This window comes from Maylandia zebra, linkage group LG2, assembly GCF_041146795.1.
Source record: "Maylandia zebra isolate NMK-2024a linkage group LG2, Mzebra_GT3a, whole genome shotgun sequence".
NCBI lineage: Eukaryota > Metazoa > Chordata > Actinopteri > Cichliformes > Cichlidae > Maylandia > Maylandia zebra.
The window spans coordinates 44,312,912-44,328,618 of NC_135168.1; the positions used below are offsets into that span (position 1 = coordinate 44,312,912).

Consider the following 15,707-nt stretch of genomic DNA (forward strand, 5'->3'; position numbering starts at 1 on the left):
TTCCAGAGAGAAACATAAGCCAAGCTGCTTGGTGCCAAACACACACATGCGAACACACAAAACTTCTTGTGCTCGCTGCCTGTAGCACAGAGACAGGCAGTGATACCATCTTGCTTACAGAAATTGCATCAACACTTCTCTAGCTTTTTGCATGCTATCTTTCTTACCATCCTTCATATCTCAGAGGGAATATACCTTACACTCAATCTGTCAGCACTATAGTTCTCCCTGAGCACCAGCTGAATGTCTAATTACAGAGATGAGGAGCGGGTTGGGTAGGTGTTCTTCTCGGGTGACATTTGCTCTGAGGACAGCAGCGACAGACAGACTTCTGTCTTTGGTGGGAGATTCTTTGGCTTCCCTGAAAGCACCGTCTCTGTGACTGGGAGCTCTGTTTTCTGCAACAAGTCGTCGAATAGTGTCACTCCAGGGCTTCCCAAATTCCACAGGTTGACAGATTCGAAAGACCTCTGGAAATCAAGGTCAGAGGACGCGGTGAACTCTGCAGCTAACATGCCCTAACAGTCGTCTGCCTGCCAGCTAGAGTGTCTGAGTGCGCTGAAGTTGGTCTTCAAATTTATCTATCTTTTGGCACGCATGAAAAGTGTGATGCCAGGAACAAGATTTTTCTTGCTATGGTGTAGCTGTGGGCTACAAAGCTCAACACCAGACACTTATTATGATATGAAAATGAACACTTATATTCTGTGACTAAGTCGGTAGAGGAGAAACAGTAATCAGGAATGGTGATTCATGGAAGTGAATGTTAAGTCTTCATGTCACAACAGAGCTACACTAAAGATATTACAGTGGGGAGAGTGTTATGGAAAGAAACAGAAAGAGTTTTTCTAATAAAGGGAATTTCCCATTCCCTCCAAAACGACATATATAAACTATATGTCCAGTGAGACTTATATAATTTCCCCCATGCAACAAACAGAATGCTCACATATTTAATACTAAGTCATATAATTACATGTATAACAAAAACTTAAAAAGTAGGCTGCTTTTATTGGCGATTTATATACAGTTATGCTTGGCAGCTCACGTGCACTCACCATGGGCATGAAGTTTGAAGACCAGACTTTAAAAAAGTGGTGACACATCAGAATAACTGGTACTGACATGTTATTTTTTAAACTGATGATCTTGAAATCTGCAGTTGTTTAGAAATGGCTCAGCGAGACCTTCCAAGCACGTGTAAATCTACAGCTCTCCTTCTTATGTCTTCACTGAGGTCCTTGGACTTTTCCATTGTTCTGAGTTTTGGTTGATACAATGAGTGCTGTCAAACAAATCCCTTTTCCTTGCTGGCAAAGAGAAGCTATCAGTTGTGTTCAATCATGATCACCAATGAGACTCTAACAGGACAAGTTTAGAGATATTGTAGAACCTTCTGCACCACTTAAAAGATTTAAATTATTGTATGTATGTGACCCTGTGTGAATGAGACACAATCTAAAATAAACGTAAACTTATGCACACATTGTTTTTTAGAGTCATTAAAGATGCATGCTGTAAAAAGCCCCAAATTACCATGACATTCACGCCCACAATGAGTGCATGCAAATGTCTGACCAGAACTGAAAGCCTTAGGAGATTTACAATATGTACTGTCGCCAATATACTGCTTGCTCAAAGGGAGTTGTTTGATTTTTGGGGTTTTTGCTCTATTATTGTATTACAATATGAAGCACCTTGAGGCAACTGTTGTTGTGATTTGGTGTTATTTAGCTACAATTGAATGAAATTGAATTGAACCGAAACTTTCTTGCTTTAAATTGAAATTTGTGGGCAGCCTGAGGAACATTCAGTAGAAAGATGATTTGTGATTTGACATTTATCATGTAAAACTTTTCATGTATTTTTTAAAAGAAGGAAAACTTTATAAACCGTTTAAAACCAGTACCATTCAGCACCATTCAGTCAAAAAGTCCGTTTAACTTTGTCTTATGATTAAACCTGTAAAACTACAGCGCGTGCTGCCCCTCGGCACCCTGGCAGGCGGGAAGTTGAGGGGCACTAGGACCGCGAGGCCAGCCGGTGCATGAAGAGAAAACACTTGTTTTCAGGCTCGAGGTTTTATTTGTGGCGCTCAGGCTGAGCAGAGCAGGTTTCACGGCACGCCCCGAGACTCGCTCCACACCTGGAGCTGCATGTGGACGCGCTGTAAAAGAGCCTATGAGATTTACCTGTCGGAGGTGGGAGAAAGTAGCTAACCTGTCAGCGCAGAGGTGGAGGACAACCTGGGGAAATGATCCCGAAGGAGTCGTCTGATGGGGAGGAGAACTTGACTGGGATGTAAACACGGACTATCGATCTGTAATCAGGAGGTAATAATGGGAGGCTTGGCTGAGAACTGCTGCTGTGTCTCTACTGGGACACATAAAGCGCTAAACTCGAGTTACATTCACATTTACGAATTATTTTTGTACGTGAACAATTTCCTGAATGAGGTGGTTGAAAGATTTTCTAAGAAGTTTTTTAAGCAAACTTTGAGCTACGGTCCATCTCACTGCAGCATATGATCTATATGGACTAGATCAGATGCTGATCGGGAAGTTTTCTGCAGGGTTTTAGATACTTGCCTTGGATGATTGTAGATATTTAAACTGTTCTAAATGACTTGTTGACCTATAATCAGCTAAACAAGTCTCTCACGAATGATAACCAGACATTTCAGGAACAAGGTAAAAGCTGAAATCAGTTTTTGGCAAGGTGATTTTTATATATGCTTTAAAAAATCTCATTGAGATTAAAAATCTTCTTTTCTGGAAAGACCTGGGGTCAGCAGAAAGGGCAACAAATATGATATAACAGCTCTATAAATATATTTTAAGTGTAAAAAAAGGAAATGGATTGTCTGTAATGTAGGACACAGCCATTTCTTTATCTTATCCTAACTGCTTACCAAAATAAGTAAAAACAAATCCAAACATCAGGACTCACTTCCTGTAAGGGCTAGACTTTGATATGCGATACAAAAACTGTTTGCACTTGGTCTGCTCAAAGACACACCATGATCTCAGGTTACTGCAGTGGCCACAAAGCCACACCTTTCCCACCATCTTTCCTCCAGATTAATGTGTCTTTTCCCGTGTTTTCATCTTTATTTATTTTCTATCAAAATAGTTCTCTAAAACATTCAACATTAAACAAAAGGCTGTGAAAAGACAACTATTTCATTTATTTTACACCCTAAAACGTGGATTACACGTCTTCCCAGGCTGTTACCACTTTGAATGTCCTCACAGCTGCCATGGAAGGATATTTGTACTTTCCCAGCTTACAGGATCCCTTTGCTGCAGCTCTACCTCCGTTACAGTGCTTTATGGGGCAGCTCATAGGTGTGTGGACAGGCCCCACCCTGTCTTTAGTTAGGAGTAATGCTCTGTTCTGCTGCCCTGCCTGGACTTGTAGCCTTTTCACTTTTTTTACACACCTGCTCTCTTCGTGCCATGAGTGCCTGGGGATCCACAGTCTTTAAAGGGGATCAAGTGTCTGCTTATCCCTGCTAATCTGCCCTGAAAGCCCGAAAGCCTTGTGTACGCTGTAACATAGTTAATGTTTAATGAAAAATACCTCCTTACATCCGAGTGCCTTTAAAAACTCTCAAGTTTGTTAAAGAAGTTTAACAAACGTGAGTTTTTTAGAGCTTTTTTTTCTGACTCTTTCACTGACTTTTCTTTGTAATTTGTCATACATTAAACCACGTCTCTGCTTCCACTGGGCTGAAATCCCATTTTCCTGGTAATCTATATTGAAGGAACAAGAGGTTCATTGTTGCCTCTCCACACCACATGAAGTTCAGGCCTGCGTTGCAACATAAAACTTTCTAAGCTGACCTCACTTGTGGTGTGATTTACAATCAATAATCATCTGAAAACAAGTGCAGATTTATGAAGGGATTAGAGTTTGTGTATTTCTGGGGCATCTTGTTTGGGAATGTTTTCCACATTTGTCGTTCCTGTCAAACGTGCAGGAATCCATGCGATCTCAGAGATGCCTGATCATTTTCTGTGTCCTTTCAGTGTTTTCCATCACCACGATGACGCCGTCTGGGAGCTCCCTCCTGACTCACCTGTTTCTTCAGCTCCCCCTCACCTTCTCTCTCCTCCACCCTCCTCCAGCCCACGTCCCCACGCTGGTCCCTCACGCTCCGACGCCTCTCGCCCGCTCCCGCTTCAGTGCTTACGCTCAGCTGGATTTCACCACTCACTGCAACGCAAGTTGCTTCCACAGAGGAGAGCAGGAAGAGCAGCTCATGGAGAAACTGGCATTCGAGACCCTGTACGCCGACGGCTCGCGCACTCTCACCACGGTAGATGTGGAGGATGACGCAGAGTCAGGAGGAGCTCACCCTTCGCCCTGGAGAGTGAAGCCCAGGCGTGTGAGACGGCAGATCTATGGAGCGGATGGCCGCTTTAACATACAAGGTGACAACTTCCTGTTGGATTACCCCTTTTCCACAGCTGTGCGGATCTCCACCGGCTGCACCGGCGTTCTCGTGTCTCAGCGGCACGTCCTTACAGCTGCACACTGTGTGCATGATGGGAAGGATTATGTCAATGGGGCGCGAAGGCTCAGGGTGGGCTTCCTGATCCCTCCATCTATCAACGGCACAAAAACACACTTCACTTCTGCCAAGAAGCCTCTGGTCCACTGGGTGCGGGTGAGACGCACCCGTGTGCCAAAGGGCTGGATCCAGGGTCCTCAGGAGGTTAGCATGGAGTTCGATTATGCCCTGCTGGAGCTGCGTTGGCCTCACCGTCGTCCCTTCATGCGTCTCTCTGTGGCTCCGTCCTCTGACGATCTGGCAGGCCATCGTATCCACTTCTCCGGTTTCGACAGCGACAGGCCCGGGCAGCTCGTGTACAGGTTTTGTCCCGTGGAAGAAGAGTCCAATGACCTGATATATCAGCACTGCGATGCCCGACCTGGAGCCAGTGGCTCTGGAGTATACGGCCGAGTGTGGGACAACAACTTAGAGCGCTGGGAAAGGAAGGTCATCGGCATCTTCTCTGGACACCAGTGGCTGGAGATAGATGGCGAGAACCGGGATTACAATGTGGCCGTGCGCATCACTCCTTTAAAGTTCGCTCAGATCTGTTACTGGGTTCATGGAAACCGGCTAGACTGTGTCCAGGACTGAGAAAGACCAAAGGCAGGAGGTTTAAAGCAGAGCATGAAAAACACAATAAAGCTCAAAATGACTTTAAAAAAACACACACAGGGTCAAATATCTGATCCATTTCAACACTGAGTTATTTCTCTCCTGTCTTTAATTTGCTCCCTGTAACCTCTGGGCCTATTAAATAAACCAGCCTGTGAGATCATCAGAACGGCATCTTTTAATATGTTTTCACTCGCAGTCAGATTAATAAGTCAGTGTTTCCACAGCATTAACAGAAGCCACTTTTAACAAGAGGGGGAAAAAAACACTGTAACTCATGTGTGTGTCAGTAGCTGCACATTATTTTCCTACTGTGGACAAATGTAATCCACCAAGGCTGTATTTGCATCTTTCCTGCTCTGGCTTTGGGGACTTGGTTTTTGGTATCTTGAGAGCAGAGACCGTTTGCTGTTCTTGGTCCGGACTGGAAACACAGAGTTTTGACTTTATTTTATTTTTAAAAAAATGCTTGGTATATTTTAATAAACAGAGATTTATAACTGTGTGTGTCCATAGTCTTGACTCTGGTTCAGGAGTGGTGCTGTGCTGCCCTCCTGTGGTCATAACACCTGCTGCCGCTGTGGAGGAGTGATGATCCAGTTAGAGGAGTCTGCAGAACTGCAGAACAGAAGAGGCCGTGCCTCAAGCGGAGGCTCAAACCTGTCTGACGGGCTTTGCAAAATGAAGGCGATGTGCATTTTGGACGGTTCTCATACCAAAGCACTCTATACTACAAACCACATTCACTCACACATTTATTTGTTTTAGTCTATGCTTTTAAGCACTTTCTAACTATCATTCTTTTGCACTGGGTTCAGTTTCTTACCCAAAGCTGGAGATCGAGAAACTCAACATGTGATCGGTAGGGGACCGACTCTACTCCACTCTACAATGAACCATTAAAGACAGAAAATTGTGGTTTTTAAAGTCAATAATCCATAAAAAGTTGCTGTTTTTCTTTTTTTTAAATTGTGGGGCAGAGTTTAGGTAATGAGCTGCCAGTTATTATGGCAGCATTTCTTTGTAATGTGCAAAAACTGAGACGTCTTACTCTTATTAAGATATCTCAGGCTAGGTGGGTGTCAGTAGTTCACATTTAGATGTTCAGATGTGAACATTTTCAAAATCTACTTAAAATTTGTTACGCTTAAATAAAGACAAGCAATTTTTTTCATTTGTTTTTTTTTTTAAGGGTTATTAAGAGATAGTTTCGCAGACTGATCCTGATTAAGACAATTTCGGCTATACGTGGCCCAGGAACTAAAAAAAGATCGGCACTCCTTGTTTTAGGCTGAGGAATCCAACACAGGAGTGTCAACATGTGACCTGGATGGCTATGCAAACTAAAGACATTAGTGTTAAATTACATGATTTTATTGTATTTATTTTATGATCCGGCTCATTTTAAGGTAAACTGAGCTGTCTACCTGGCTCAGAAACTGCAGTCCAAATTCCAGGTTAGGACACTGTAAAATGCAAATAAAAACAGAACGGTTAACAAATCTCATAAAGCCATATTTTATTTACAATAAAAAGGCTGGGCTAAATTGTGAAGATTTTTGAATATTTCATTATCTACAGTACATATTATCATCCACAGATTAAGAGAATCTGAAGATATCTGTGCGCACAAGGAACAAGGCTGAAAATGAATATTGCATGCCTGTGATGTTCGGGGACTGAGGCAGCGCTGCTTTAAAAACACCCACGATTCTGTCATGGAAATCACTGCACAGGCTCAGGAGCACTTCCAGAAATTATTGTTTGTTAAAAAAGTTCACTGTTTAGTCCACAAATTTAGCTTAAAGCTCCATCATGCAAAGATGAAGCAATGGAAGCATACATTGCTTCATCTTTGCATGATGGAGCTTCATTGAAAGCTTGCATATTTCAGCAAGACATTGCTAAATCACATACTGCTTCTATTACAACAGTATGGCTTCACAGCTGTAGAGTCCGGGTGCTGAACTGACCTGCAGCCCAGACTTGGGAGTGGCTGAAGCTCAGGAGGTAGAGCAGATCATCTGTTAATTGGCAGGTTGCCATTTTGATACCTGCTTTGAGTAGAAACGTGCTATGCAAGAACCAGTCATTCTACCGCCAACGGGAAACATTTGGAGACTCCATGAGACAAAATAAATGAGAGGCTGATGATCAGCTGGAATCTTTCCTGTGTTCTTTTGTGAATAAATTTTGTGTTTAGGATTTGGATCATTGCATTATGTGTTTGTTTTTTCATTTTGATTTTACAGCATGCCCTCAGTGGGTTTATTTTGGTATTCACCGACTGTCGTTTGCTGGCAATATGTCAGTAAAGATTTTCAACATGAATATTTCATCAAGAAATATTGTTCAGTACATTAACTGAACATAGGACACTTTCATGCAAAATGATATAGATTTTCTTGGACTGGACATGCAGGTTGTGCTTTAAATACTGGTCCCCCATGACCATGTAGCTACTAAAACTAATTCTGTGTCACACATCATCAAAAAGCCAAAACACTGTTGAGAGTAAACAAACTCAAGAGCAGCACGTGTCAGTAGTTTAGTGCTTTTTATTAGAGATAAGGAGACGATACAAAACATCCACCATTCAGTATTCAGTCTAAACTCTGACCACTGGTCTTTCATATACACATCGCTCCCCATCAGACCTTCATAACACCAAAGTTTTTAAGTTGAGGAAATCCTGGTTTTAACGAGTACAAGGAATGTCTGTTCACTACATCAAATGTCATGTTTTTTTCTCACCCGGAACTGGAAATATAAAGGAATTGCTCAAGTTTTGGAACCTTTCAAAAACAAAAAAAAGAACAATGGAATAACAAAACAAAGAAAAAAAATTATATATATTTAACCGTGTTCCCCCAGAGTGTTTTTATACAGCTCCTGCAATCAAATGAATTAGTTCATTACTACACCTACTCAACTATACACACTTACAAAACTTAACTAGAAGTTTGGCAAAAAAAACAAAACAAAACAAAACAAAACAAAAAAAACAAAACAAAAAAAAAACAAAACGTAGTTGGAACAATTATCTGTCAGGATTCAGTGGTTGGGAAACTAGAAGGTTTGCTGACCGTCTCTTTCTCTGCAGTCAGTCAAATGGAACCTGGAAAGAATGAAACCCTGTCCTTAAACACGAACTGTGTGTATTTAAGTTTTAATCATCGTCATCATTTTCCTTCTTCAGTTGTATCTTAATGTTTTCCTTTATGTTTTGTTCATAATCTTTACGTTGCATGAACTGGAATGACAGTCTGATTCGTTGTTGTTTTATTTTTGTTGTTGTCGTTTTTTAAAACTGTCACTTGACCCCAAAAACCCACCCATGATATCCCTCCCCGAGAGTCCCACGAATTGATGCTGGTTCTGCTTTTGCCCTTCTCCACACCACACTGGAATGAACAGCTAAACCCGACAGATGTGTCTGAAAGGCTTTAATCGAAGCCGGAGAAGAGGGGGAGGGATATTTATAAAGGAGCTCCTTCCAGACTGACTACCGATGAGCCACCGAGCTTTTCTGCCAGAGTGTGCCGGTCTTTAAGATCTTCAAAACCGTTCACCTGCCATTCGTGCTTAATACCTGCAAAATAGACAGGCAGAGTTATGCATCAAGGGGGGAAAAAACTCAGCAGGTGAGCTCATTTGATGAATGTACACTGACAAACAAGTTTAACAGGAGAAAATATTCACTCATCCTACAAACAATGCCTGACATTTGGAAGCGTTTCAAATCCACTTCATTTTAATACAAAATTACTTAAATAACAAACAAACAAACAAACAAAAACCTAAGGTGGACAGACACACAAAGTCCCAAATGAGCTCTTAAAGAACTCATGGTATCATATTATCCCAATACAGCAGTCCCCTCTCAGACTGCAGCCTTACTTGTGGTTCCTGAGTTTCTAAAAAGTAAAATGGGAGCCAGATTCTTCAGCTATTAGACTCCTCTCTCAGTTGGGTTCAGGGGACAAACACTCCTCTCTGCTCACAAGATCAAGCATTAAACTTTCCTTTTGATGGTTAGAGCTGTATCAGCGGACCCTGAACCACTCTCACTTACACTGCTATAGACTCAGACTGCTGATGAACTTCCCATGATGCACTGAGCCCTATTAGATGCCACTACAGCATGCCATTAATTCTTGTCTTTTCTCTCTCCTGTAGCTTGGCCCTGTTAGTTTCTCGTGTTTTCTGCTCCTCTTTTCATTTTCTTCTTTCGTCTTCATGTCAACCATCACCAAGCATTTGCTCATAGGGCAGTGGTTCTTAAACATTTTATGGCTTGCAAAAAAACAACAAACAAAGCTCCTTCTTGTGTCACAAATCTTGTTTTTAACCTTAATAAAATACTGGGACCATGATGAGTTTAAAATCATATAAAAGCTGGGTGCGACACCATCAGCAAACTTATTGATCAAAAGAAACACTTCAAGTCATGTTTCACTTCATGATCGTCTCTGGCTGACTGCAGCCCGGCAGGGGGTACCTCTTTATGGAAGTGCACTGTGAAAATGACCCTCTGTTCCCTCAATCTGAGACCTCAGTAAACACATCCCAGATGACTTTACAGACTTGACCACTAATTTCATATGTTAATTAATAAAACATGCAACTTGTGATCATTATTAGAATCAGAAAGCTCATTGGCTAATAAAATGACAATCATAAGTCTTGTGCAGTGCTGGGTTTCACAGTTATATCCACCCTCACTAAACACCACAATTGCAACAGCGTCTCTACTCACCAAAAATCTTATTTTCATCTTTAAGCTCACATGTGGCCACATTTAAAGGATCCACCCATCGCATCTATGAGCAACAACATCCAATACATAATTTCCCTATGGATCAATAAAGTATTGTGATACTGGGGACTGAGGGCTCGTCACTTATAATACTGACATTATTAAAACAATATTAAAACAATTAACTCAAAGATGCATTCATCCTTTGTGAGCTGAGGGCGACAGCAGAGTCAGGTGATACCCTCTGTTGTGTTGTCTCGAGAGCGTTTACATAATTCAGGTTTGAGTGTGGTTCAAGATCAAGTGTGAATACTTGTTTCTGATGATTCTCTGATCACAACCAGACACTCACCTTCAAATTTCCTCTTGATGGCATCTTTTGAGCTGGCATAGATCATCTTACTCTTCAAGGGAGCGCTATCTGGAGCCCTGTGACGTAAGGAAAACAATTTAACTCTAATGTCAATTTAATGAAGCTCAAAAACTTTTAAATGTGTAATAACGGTTGCTTTCACCAGAAGATAAAGACGAGGTCCTCCTTCTTTGTTTCTTTGGTCTCGTAGGTGGCGTCATACAGAGCATAGCGGCAATCGTTTGGGGGCAGCATCTTCACAAAGTGCTGGTATGGGTCCTGCACTGTGGTTCCCAAGTCGCCCACGAGGATCTCTTTGCCGTCGTCCAGAACAATGTTCTTCAGGTCCTTGCTCAGGCAGAACAGGATGGCCTTCTTCCTCTTCTTCTTCTCGTCCTCATTTGGCTGAGCCTTACGCACCTTCATGTCATTGAAGACCGTGATGACTTCATCTGTGACTTTCACACCGGAGGCCTAAGGATCGAACCATGTGTTAATACAGAGTCTCATATATCAAAATCACGACAGCTGCCCTAAAACAACTCTTGAAAATTCAAGTAATTCCCTAACATGCCTGAATAGCTTCAGTACAGTATATAACTCATAATTCACAAAATACGGAGAACAATACAAAATTAAGAACAAAATGTTATTAATGTGAACTGACTAATGCGTCTACTCATCAACAAGTCTGCAAAAAATGCCTTTAACTTTTCAAATGTGAGTATTATCCACATAATAAAAGATCGATGCAGCCACTGATGTCATCCACTAGTTTATGAAGGCTTGTTATGAAGCCTTGAACTAAGCGTCTCTGCCATCACCATCTTTTGAAACCAGATGCGAAAAGCAAGAGGCGGATCTGACAGAGAAACAGGTTATCCAGGATATTACCTCATTAGGAAAGTTGTGATAACAATGTTTTACCAAACTATCTAATACTAAAAACTAAAAAGCCATTTCCTCTAAATTTGTTTTTCATTTTGTTTAGTGTTCCAAGTTCATATACATCACTTGAGGTAGCTTTAATGTTTTTTTAAAGTATACTTTTTATTTCAATTGTTTACAATGAATTAAAAAACTTTTTGATCATTCAGAACATAAACCAAACACTAGATAGTTTACACAAATATGTTATTCAGACTGGAAAAACATCCAACAGAGAAAGTTCAAAAAAGGTTCCGAAACCTGTTTCCTCGCCCATCACTGGAATAATTATTAATTTGTTTGTCTGACTCTGCACGAGTTTCTTCAAAAAACAATGCCATGAACATTTTGGCATGTAAAACACCCACGTTCATTTTTATTATAATTGTGTCCTCCCTGATACAAACCAAGCAGAAATGGCTTCAGGTCTGCTGGAATTTCTTTTCTTCAAAAAAAAAAAAAAAAACCCTGGAATTTTTCAGCACCTCTGCATTTACTATAAAAGGTGATGGTATATTTTTACAGTAACTGTTTAACTTGGCAGGAGATGCACAGGAACTGAATGTATTTTAAGCTTGAGTCAAACAAAAGGGTGGGTTTTTGTCATTTTCTATAGTCACTGCTTCGTCAACGCGAGGCTGTGGTCTTCAACAGGCCGAACGTGACAACTACAGTAAATACAGACATCGTTAGGCTGAAGAATGGCCTGAGAGGGTGGCATGTGACCATCACACAGAGAGAGAGAGAGCAGGAACACTCCCAGTGACTGATGAAAAGGCTTGAACGCACAAAAGATGTGGTGATTACCAGATGTGGGCTGGATAAAACAAAACTGAATATTTTCACGAGTTTCAATTAAATAAACACTGATGATTTTGTCATAAAAACACAATTTCCTCAATAATATATAACAAGGGAATAGTGAAAACAAAACGGCAAACTGTGGCCAGTCTAGACTGTCCAAAGTCCACACTGAACATAAAAAAACCCTGTAAGTTCAGCTAACAGGTGTGTCTACACTTCTGTGACTATGACTGGACGAGCAGTTATAAAACATTACCCAGCTTCGGCCTTTCTCCACGCAACAGGCATCTCTGCTATAAAGATGACCACGTGGGTGAGGGTGTGGTCAGGATTTGAGCATTTCAGCGTCGCCCTTAGTCATGAACAATGAAGCTTCTGTTGAAATGTATAATACAGGCTACCCAAGTTCACTGTCACAATCATGTCTTCTGACTCTGTTTAAGGCCCCTTACAGGAAAGGAAAAAAAAAAAAAACAGATCCCCCAAGCAATGGGGGAGAAAAAAAAGACAATGAAAAGGAAATAATGGGGCAGGAAACATGGAAAACTGGGGGAGCAGCCCGGGGCAGACATTGTATGTTTGCTCAGGGCGTTAAAGGCCTGTAAGATAATGAGAATTCCAGAGTAATAATTAACCAGTGAGCAGCCCTACTTAATAAAGTAAGACTGGTACTGCACCATTTCTCCGTGCCTTTGCAGTTTGGTCAAGTTCACACACTATTTTGCACATGAGAAAGCACAGTCATCTCACTGCATTCTTCCTCGAAGGAAGGGATAAGGACTACAACCACCAAACATGGCCTGCAACTGTTAAATAATAATAAAAAGAGATGGTACTAGTTTTTTTTTTTTTTGTGGAACCGTTATGACTGCGCTCAGACCCAGCTCTAATCTTATCTAATGATAATCACTGACGCCAAGGTTCAACTGAATCAGTACAAAGGAGTCACAGTCCAAGTCTTCCTTATCAGGATTACAGGCCTCTCACCTTTATGCTGCAGGACAATTTCACTGGAAGACCACGGCAGGCTTATGTCTAGACTCTCGGGGTGATTTAGTGCACGTCTGTGAGGATAGCGAGGAAAATGGCGATAGTACTTAGATAAACATTATTTTTCCCTTTGGGGGCGGTGGGGGAAAACTATCCCTGCTTCTCTAGTGTTTCACATATGAATGAATGAATGAATAGACATCTATTTATTTTCCCCCCGACCCGCGTGAGTAAACAGCTGTATGAATTAGATGCGCAGCGCAAAATAAAAGATGCGCAGCGCCGAACGTGAAGACACAGCGGCCCCGCTAGCTTCTAGTAAGCGGCCCCTAACGCTGCCAAATTGGTGTTTCATAACGGTAATAATCCGGTCAAAGATGCGGTTCCTCCCTGAAGAAACGGAGTAAAGCTACGGGGGGGCAGTTGCGATAGGTCCAATCTAATCGCTGAGACATAAAAAATAAAAAAAATACAGCCCCAAACAAAATGGTCTTTGCACCAAATTCAGGGTGGGGCCATGAATGCAGCACACGCACATGTGAACGCTAGCTTGCTATATAAGGCAAAACTGCTCTAAAAGGGACCGGTCGTCTGTCAAATCGCACATTTATTCTCACGGCGTCCCTCCACCACAATCATGCGGTTTGTGCTTTTGCCCTCACTGTGGGATAATATAATAATAATGCTTTACGAATGCACCTGCACTTAAAACAACAGCGTCAGTATGGGAGCCGTGTACAGACAAAGAAGAAAATTTCAGCTAGCGCCAAAATGGGTGTCATTTCTGGCTGCACTGTAACGCAGCTACTCCGGCTAACAATACAGCTAGCCGGGCAGCCCCGGAGGCACGGGTGCTGCTGCACCTGCCAGCGCCGCAGCCCTGTGATGCGGGAACACGGGCGAGCACAGGTGAAATAACTGAAACATGATGCAGTGGAAACACCGGAGCAGTGTCATGGCAACGGTGCGGACGTTAACTCAGACAGGGGCCCCTTGATAAAGCGGCTTTTTGTCGGCGAAACACTTGGGAGATGAACGAAATGGCGCCAGTGGCTTTTACTTAAAAAAAAAAAAATCGTTAGTGATTAACCTAGTCTGTTATCTCCATCGTGTGAAAATTGCCGCTCGGAAAGTTCACTGAATGCGAACACTGAAAGACTACACTGCGTTACGGCATTATTAGCCATCCAGTTTCCTAGTCAGCTCCCCAGCCTAGCCAAGCGCTAGCACAGGCTCCTGCGGCATACAGCCGGCTCGAGTGACGCTAAAACACTTACAAATTAAACCCAGTTAAAATTCCCCGCGGGCTTAAACTGAGTCATTATTAGGCAGAAAAGCCATCGAGAATGCATAAAAAACACAAAAGTACGAAAAGGCTGTGTTAAACCTACCATAGCTGTAGCTCTGGATTCGTCTGCGTCTCGTAGAAATTGAAAAGGCGATTGAATCGTCGCTCTTGCTCACAAACACTGGATGCGAAGCGTGAACGCGCCCTTAAGCGCGGCCCCGGTTAGACCAAAGTGCACGAGCGGGAGTGAATGTCTGTTAACCGCGGTAGTCCGGCTGTTGTGCCTACTGGTCATTAACAAACATGACGATAACACAGAGAGGGCCTCGAATCTAATCCACGCAAAATGAAACCAGGCACTAAGTGGCGCCTGGTTTAATTGTCAACTCATTTTTAAATATATAATATTTTTAAATATATAATATGTATCGTTTCACAATTTTCCCATTGCCATCTGATATATGTATATTTCATTAGGGTGGTGGCGGCAAGTGTACGTGAACAAATCAAACATACCAAACCGATAACAGAGTGCATTATGGGAATATGTGTTTTTCTTAAAATGTGAAAAAACCTACAAATCTCGGCAAGTGAGACCTATTTAACCTTCAGTGGTACTTAATGATGAGTAAAATTAGCACGACTGCAGCGTTTATTCCAGTTGCCATTTTTAACTGCCCTTTAAAAGCCGTAATAATTATTACATAAACCGCGTGAGGGGTGTTTGATAGTTGAGACCAGTCTGTCACTGTTTAATGACCGACATTCATCTCCCAGCCGGACGCGGAGCGGGTTTCCAGAGTGGGAGGAAAATCTTCATCATCCATCCTCTCTCCTCTCCTCTCCCCTGCCCTCCCCTCCTTGCGGTTTTTGTCGAACTCACTTCCAAATATGGAAGCGAACGGTGAGCGGCGGCGGCGGTTAGTGCACGCGCCTCGCTCACAGTTTCAGGGAGGGGCCAGGCTGCGACGCTCATCACCATATAAGGAAACAAGGAACCCGAAATTCGCTGTAGCGGAGTTTTTGTACGGACGGCGTCGGCACGCAGTCAGGGAGAGAGGAAAGGACGAGGGGCGGATGTTCAGGCAGAACGAAGCCAGCGTGGAAAATGAATGACGAGAATGACACGTGAGGCGGATAGCAGAGTCCGTGCATGTATACAGGGTGTGAAATGAGGCAAAAATTTCAGTTCGTGCACGCAGACTTATGCGGAATATGGGTCGAGTTACGGCGATGCTATGTAAACACGCTGCTTGCAAACTGACCTACATTCATTACGCGGAATAAAAACAAAGATGGTGTCATGGCCTTTCATTCATTGTTTAAAAAAAGAACAACACTATATATACATTAAAGACTACAAGAGAGGGCAGCAAAGAGATGGACAGTGTTTCCTTTATCGCTGTGGATCTAA

General features: G+C 42.3%; 2 protein-coding genes across 3 annotated transcripts; one reads left to right on the forward strand and one right to left on the reverse strand.

Moving 5' to 3' along the window:
* The first annotated feature begins 317 nt into the window (after positions 1 to 317).
* On the forward strand, positions 318 to 5,673 carry prss23 (serine protease 23). 2 transcript variants are annotated; one of them, XM_004545610.4, is made up of 2 exons: positions 318 to 482; positions 4,032 to 5,673. In XM_004545610.4, exon 2 carries the CDS (start codon positions 4,049 to 4,051, stop codon positions 5,150 to 5,152), a length of 1,104 nt encoding a protein of 367 aa, XP_004545667.1. In that variant the 5' UTR covers positions 318 to 482; positions 4,032 to 4,048; the 3' UTR covers positions 5,153 to 5,673. The 2 variants fall into 2 exon arrangements, with proteins under 2 accessions (XP_004545667.1, XP_004545666.1); XM_004545609.2 differs by lacking the exon at positions 318 to 482 and adding an exon at positions 2,087 to 2,333.
* Positions 5,674 to 7,713: 2,040 nt separating this feature from the next.
* On the reverse strand, positions 7,714 to 14,555 carry cfl1 (cofilin 1). Its single transcript, XM_004545611.5, has 4 exons — positions 14,397 to 14,555; positions 10,448 to 10,758; positions 10,285 to 10,361; positions 7,714 to 8,765 (listed from the first exon to the last, which is right to left on the reverse strand). The coding sequence occupies exons 1-4, from the start codon at positions 14,397 to 14,399 to the stop codon at positions 8,653 to 8,655; spliced, it is 504 nt and encodes a 167-aa protein (XP_004545668.1). The 5' UTR covers positions 14,400 to 14,555; the 3' UTR covers positions 7,714 to 8,652.
* Positions 14,556 to 15,707: the final 1,152 nt, after the last annotated feature.

What these genes read in the sequence shown, in the direction of transcription:
- prss23 (XM_004545610.4), top strand. Translation starts at nt 4,049, where the DNA reads ATGACGCCGTCTGGGAGCTCCCTCCTGACTCACCTGTTTCTTCAGCTC.
- cfl1 (XM_004545611.5), bottom strand. An exon ending in GACCTCGTCTTTATCTTCTG is followed by an intron (nt 10,362 to 10,447) that starts GTGAAAGCAACC and finishes CTTACGTCACAG; the next exon opens with GGCTCCAGATAGCGCTCCCT. An exon ending in CATCAAGAGGAAATTTGAAG is followed by an intron (nt 8,766 to 10,284) that starts GTGAGTGTCTGG and finishes TCTATTTTGCAG; the next exon opens with GTATTAAGCACGAATGGCAG.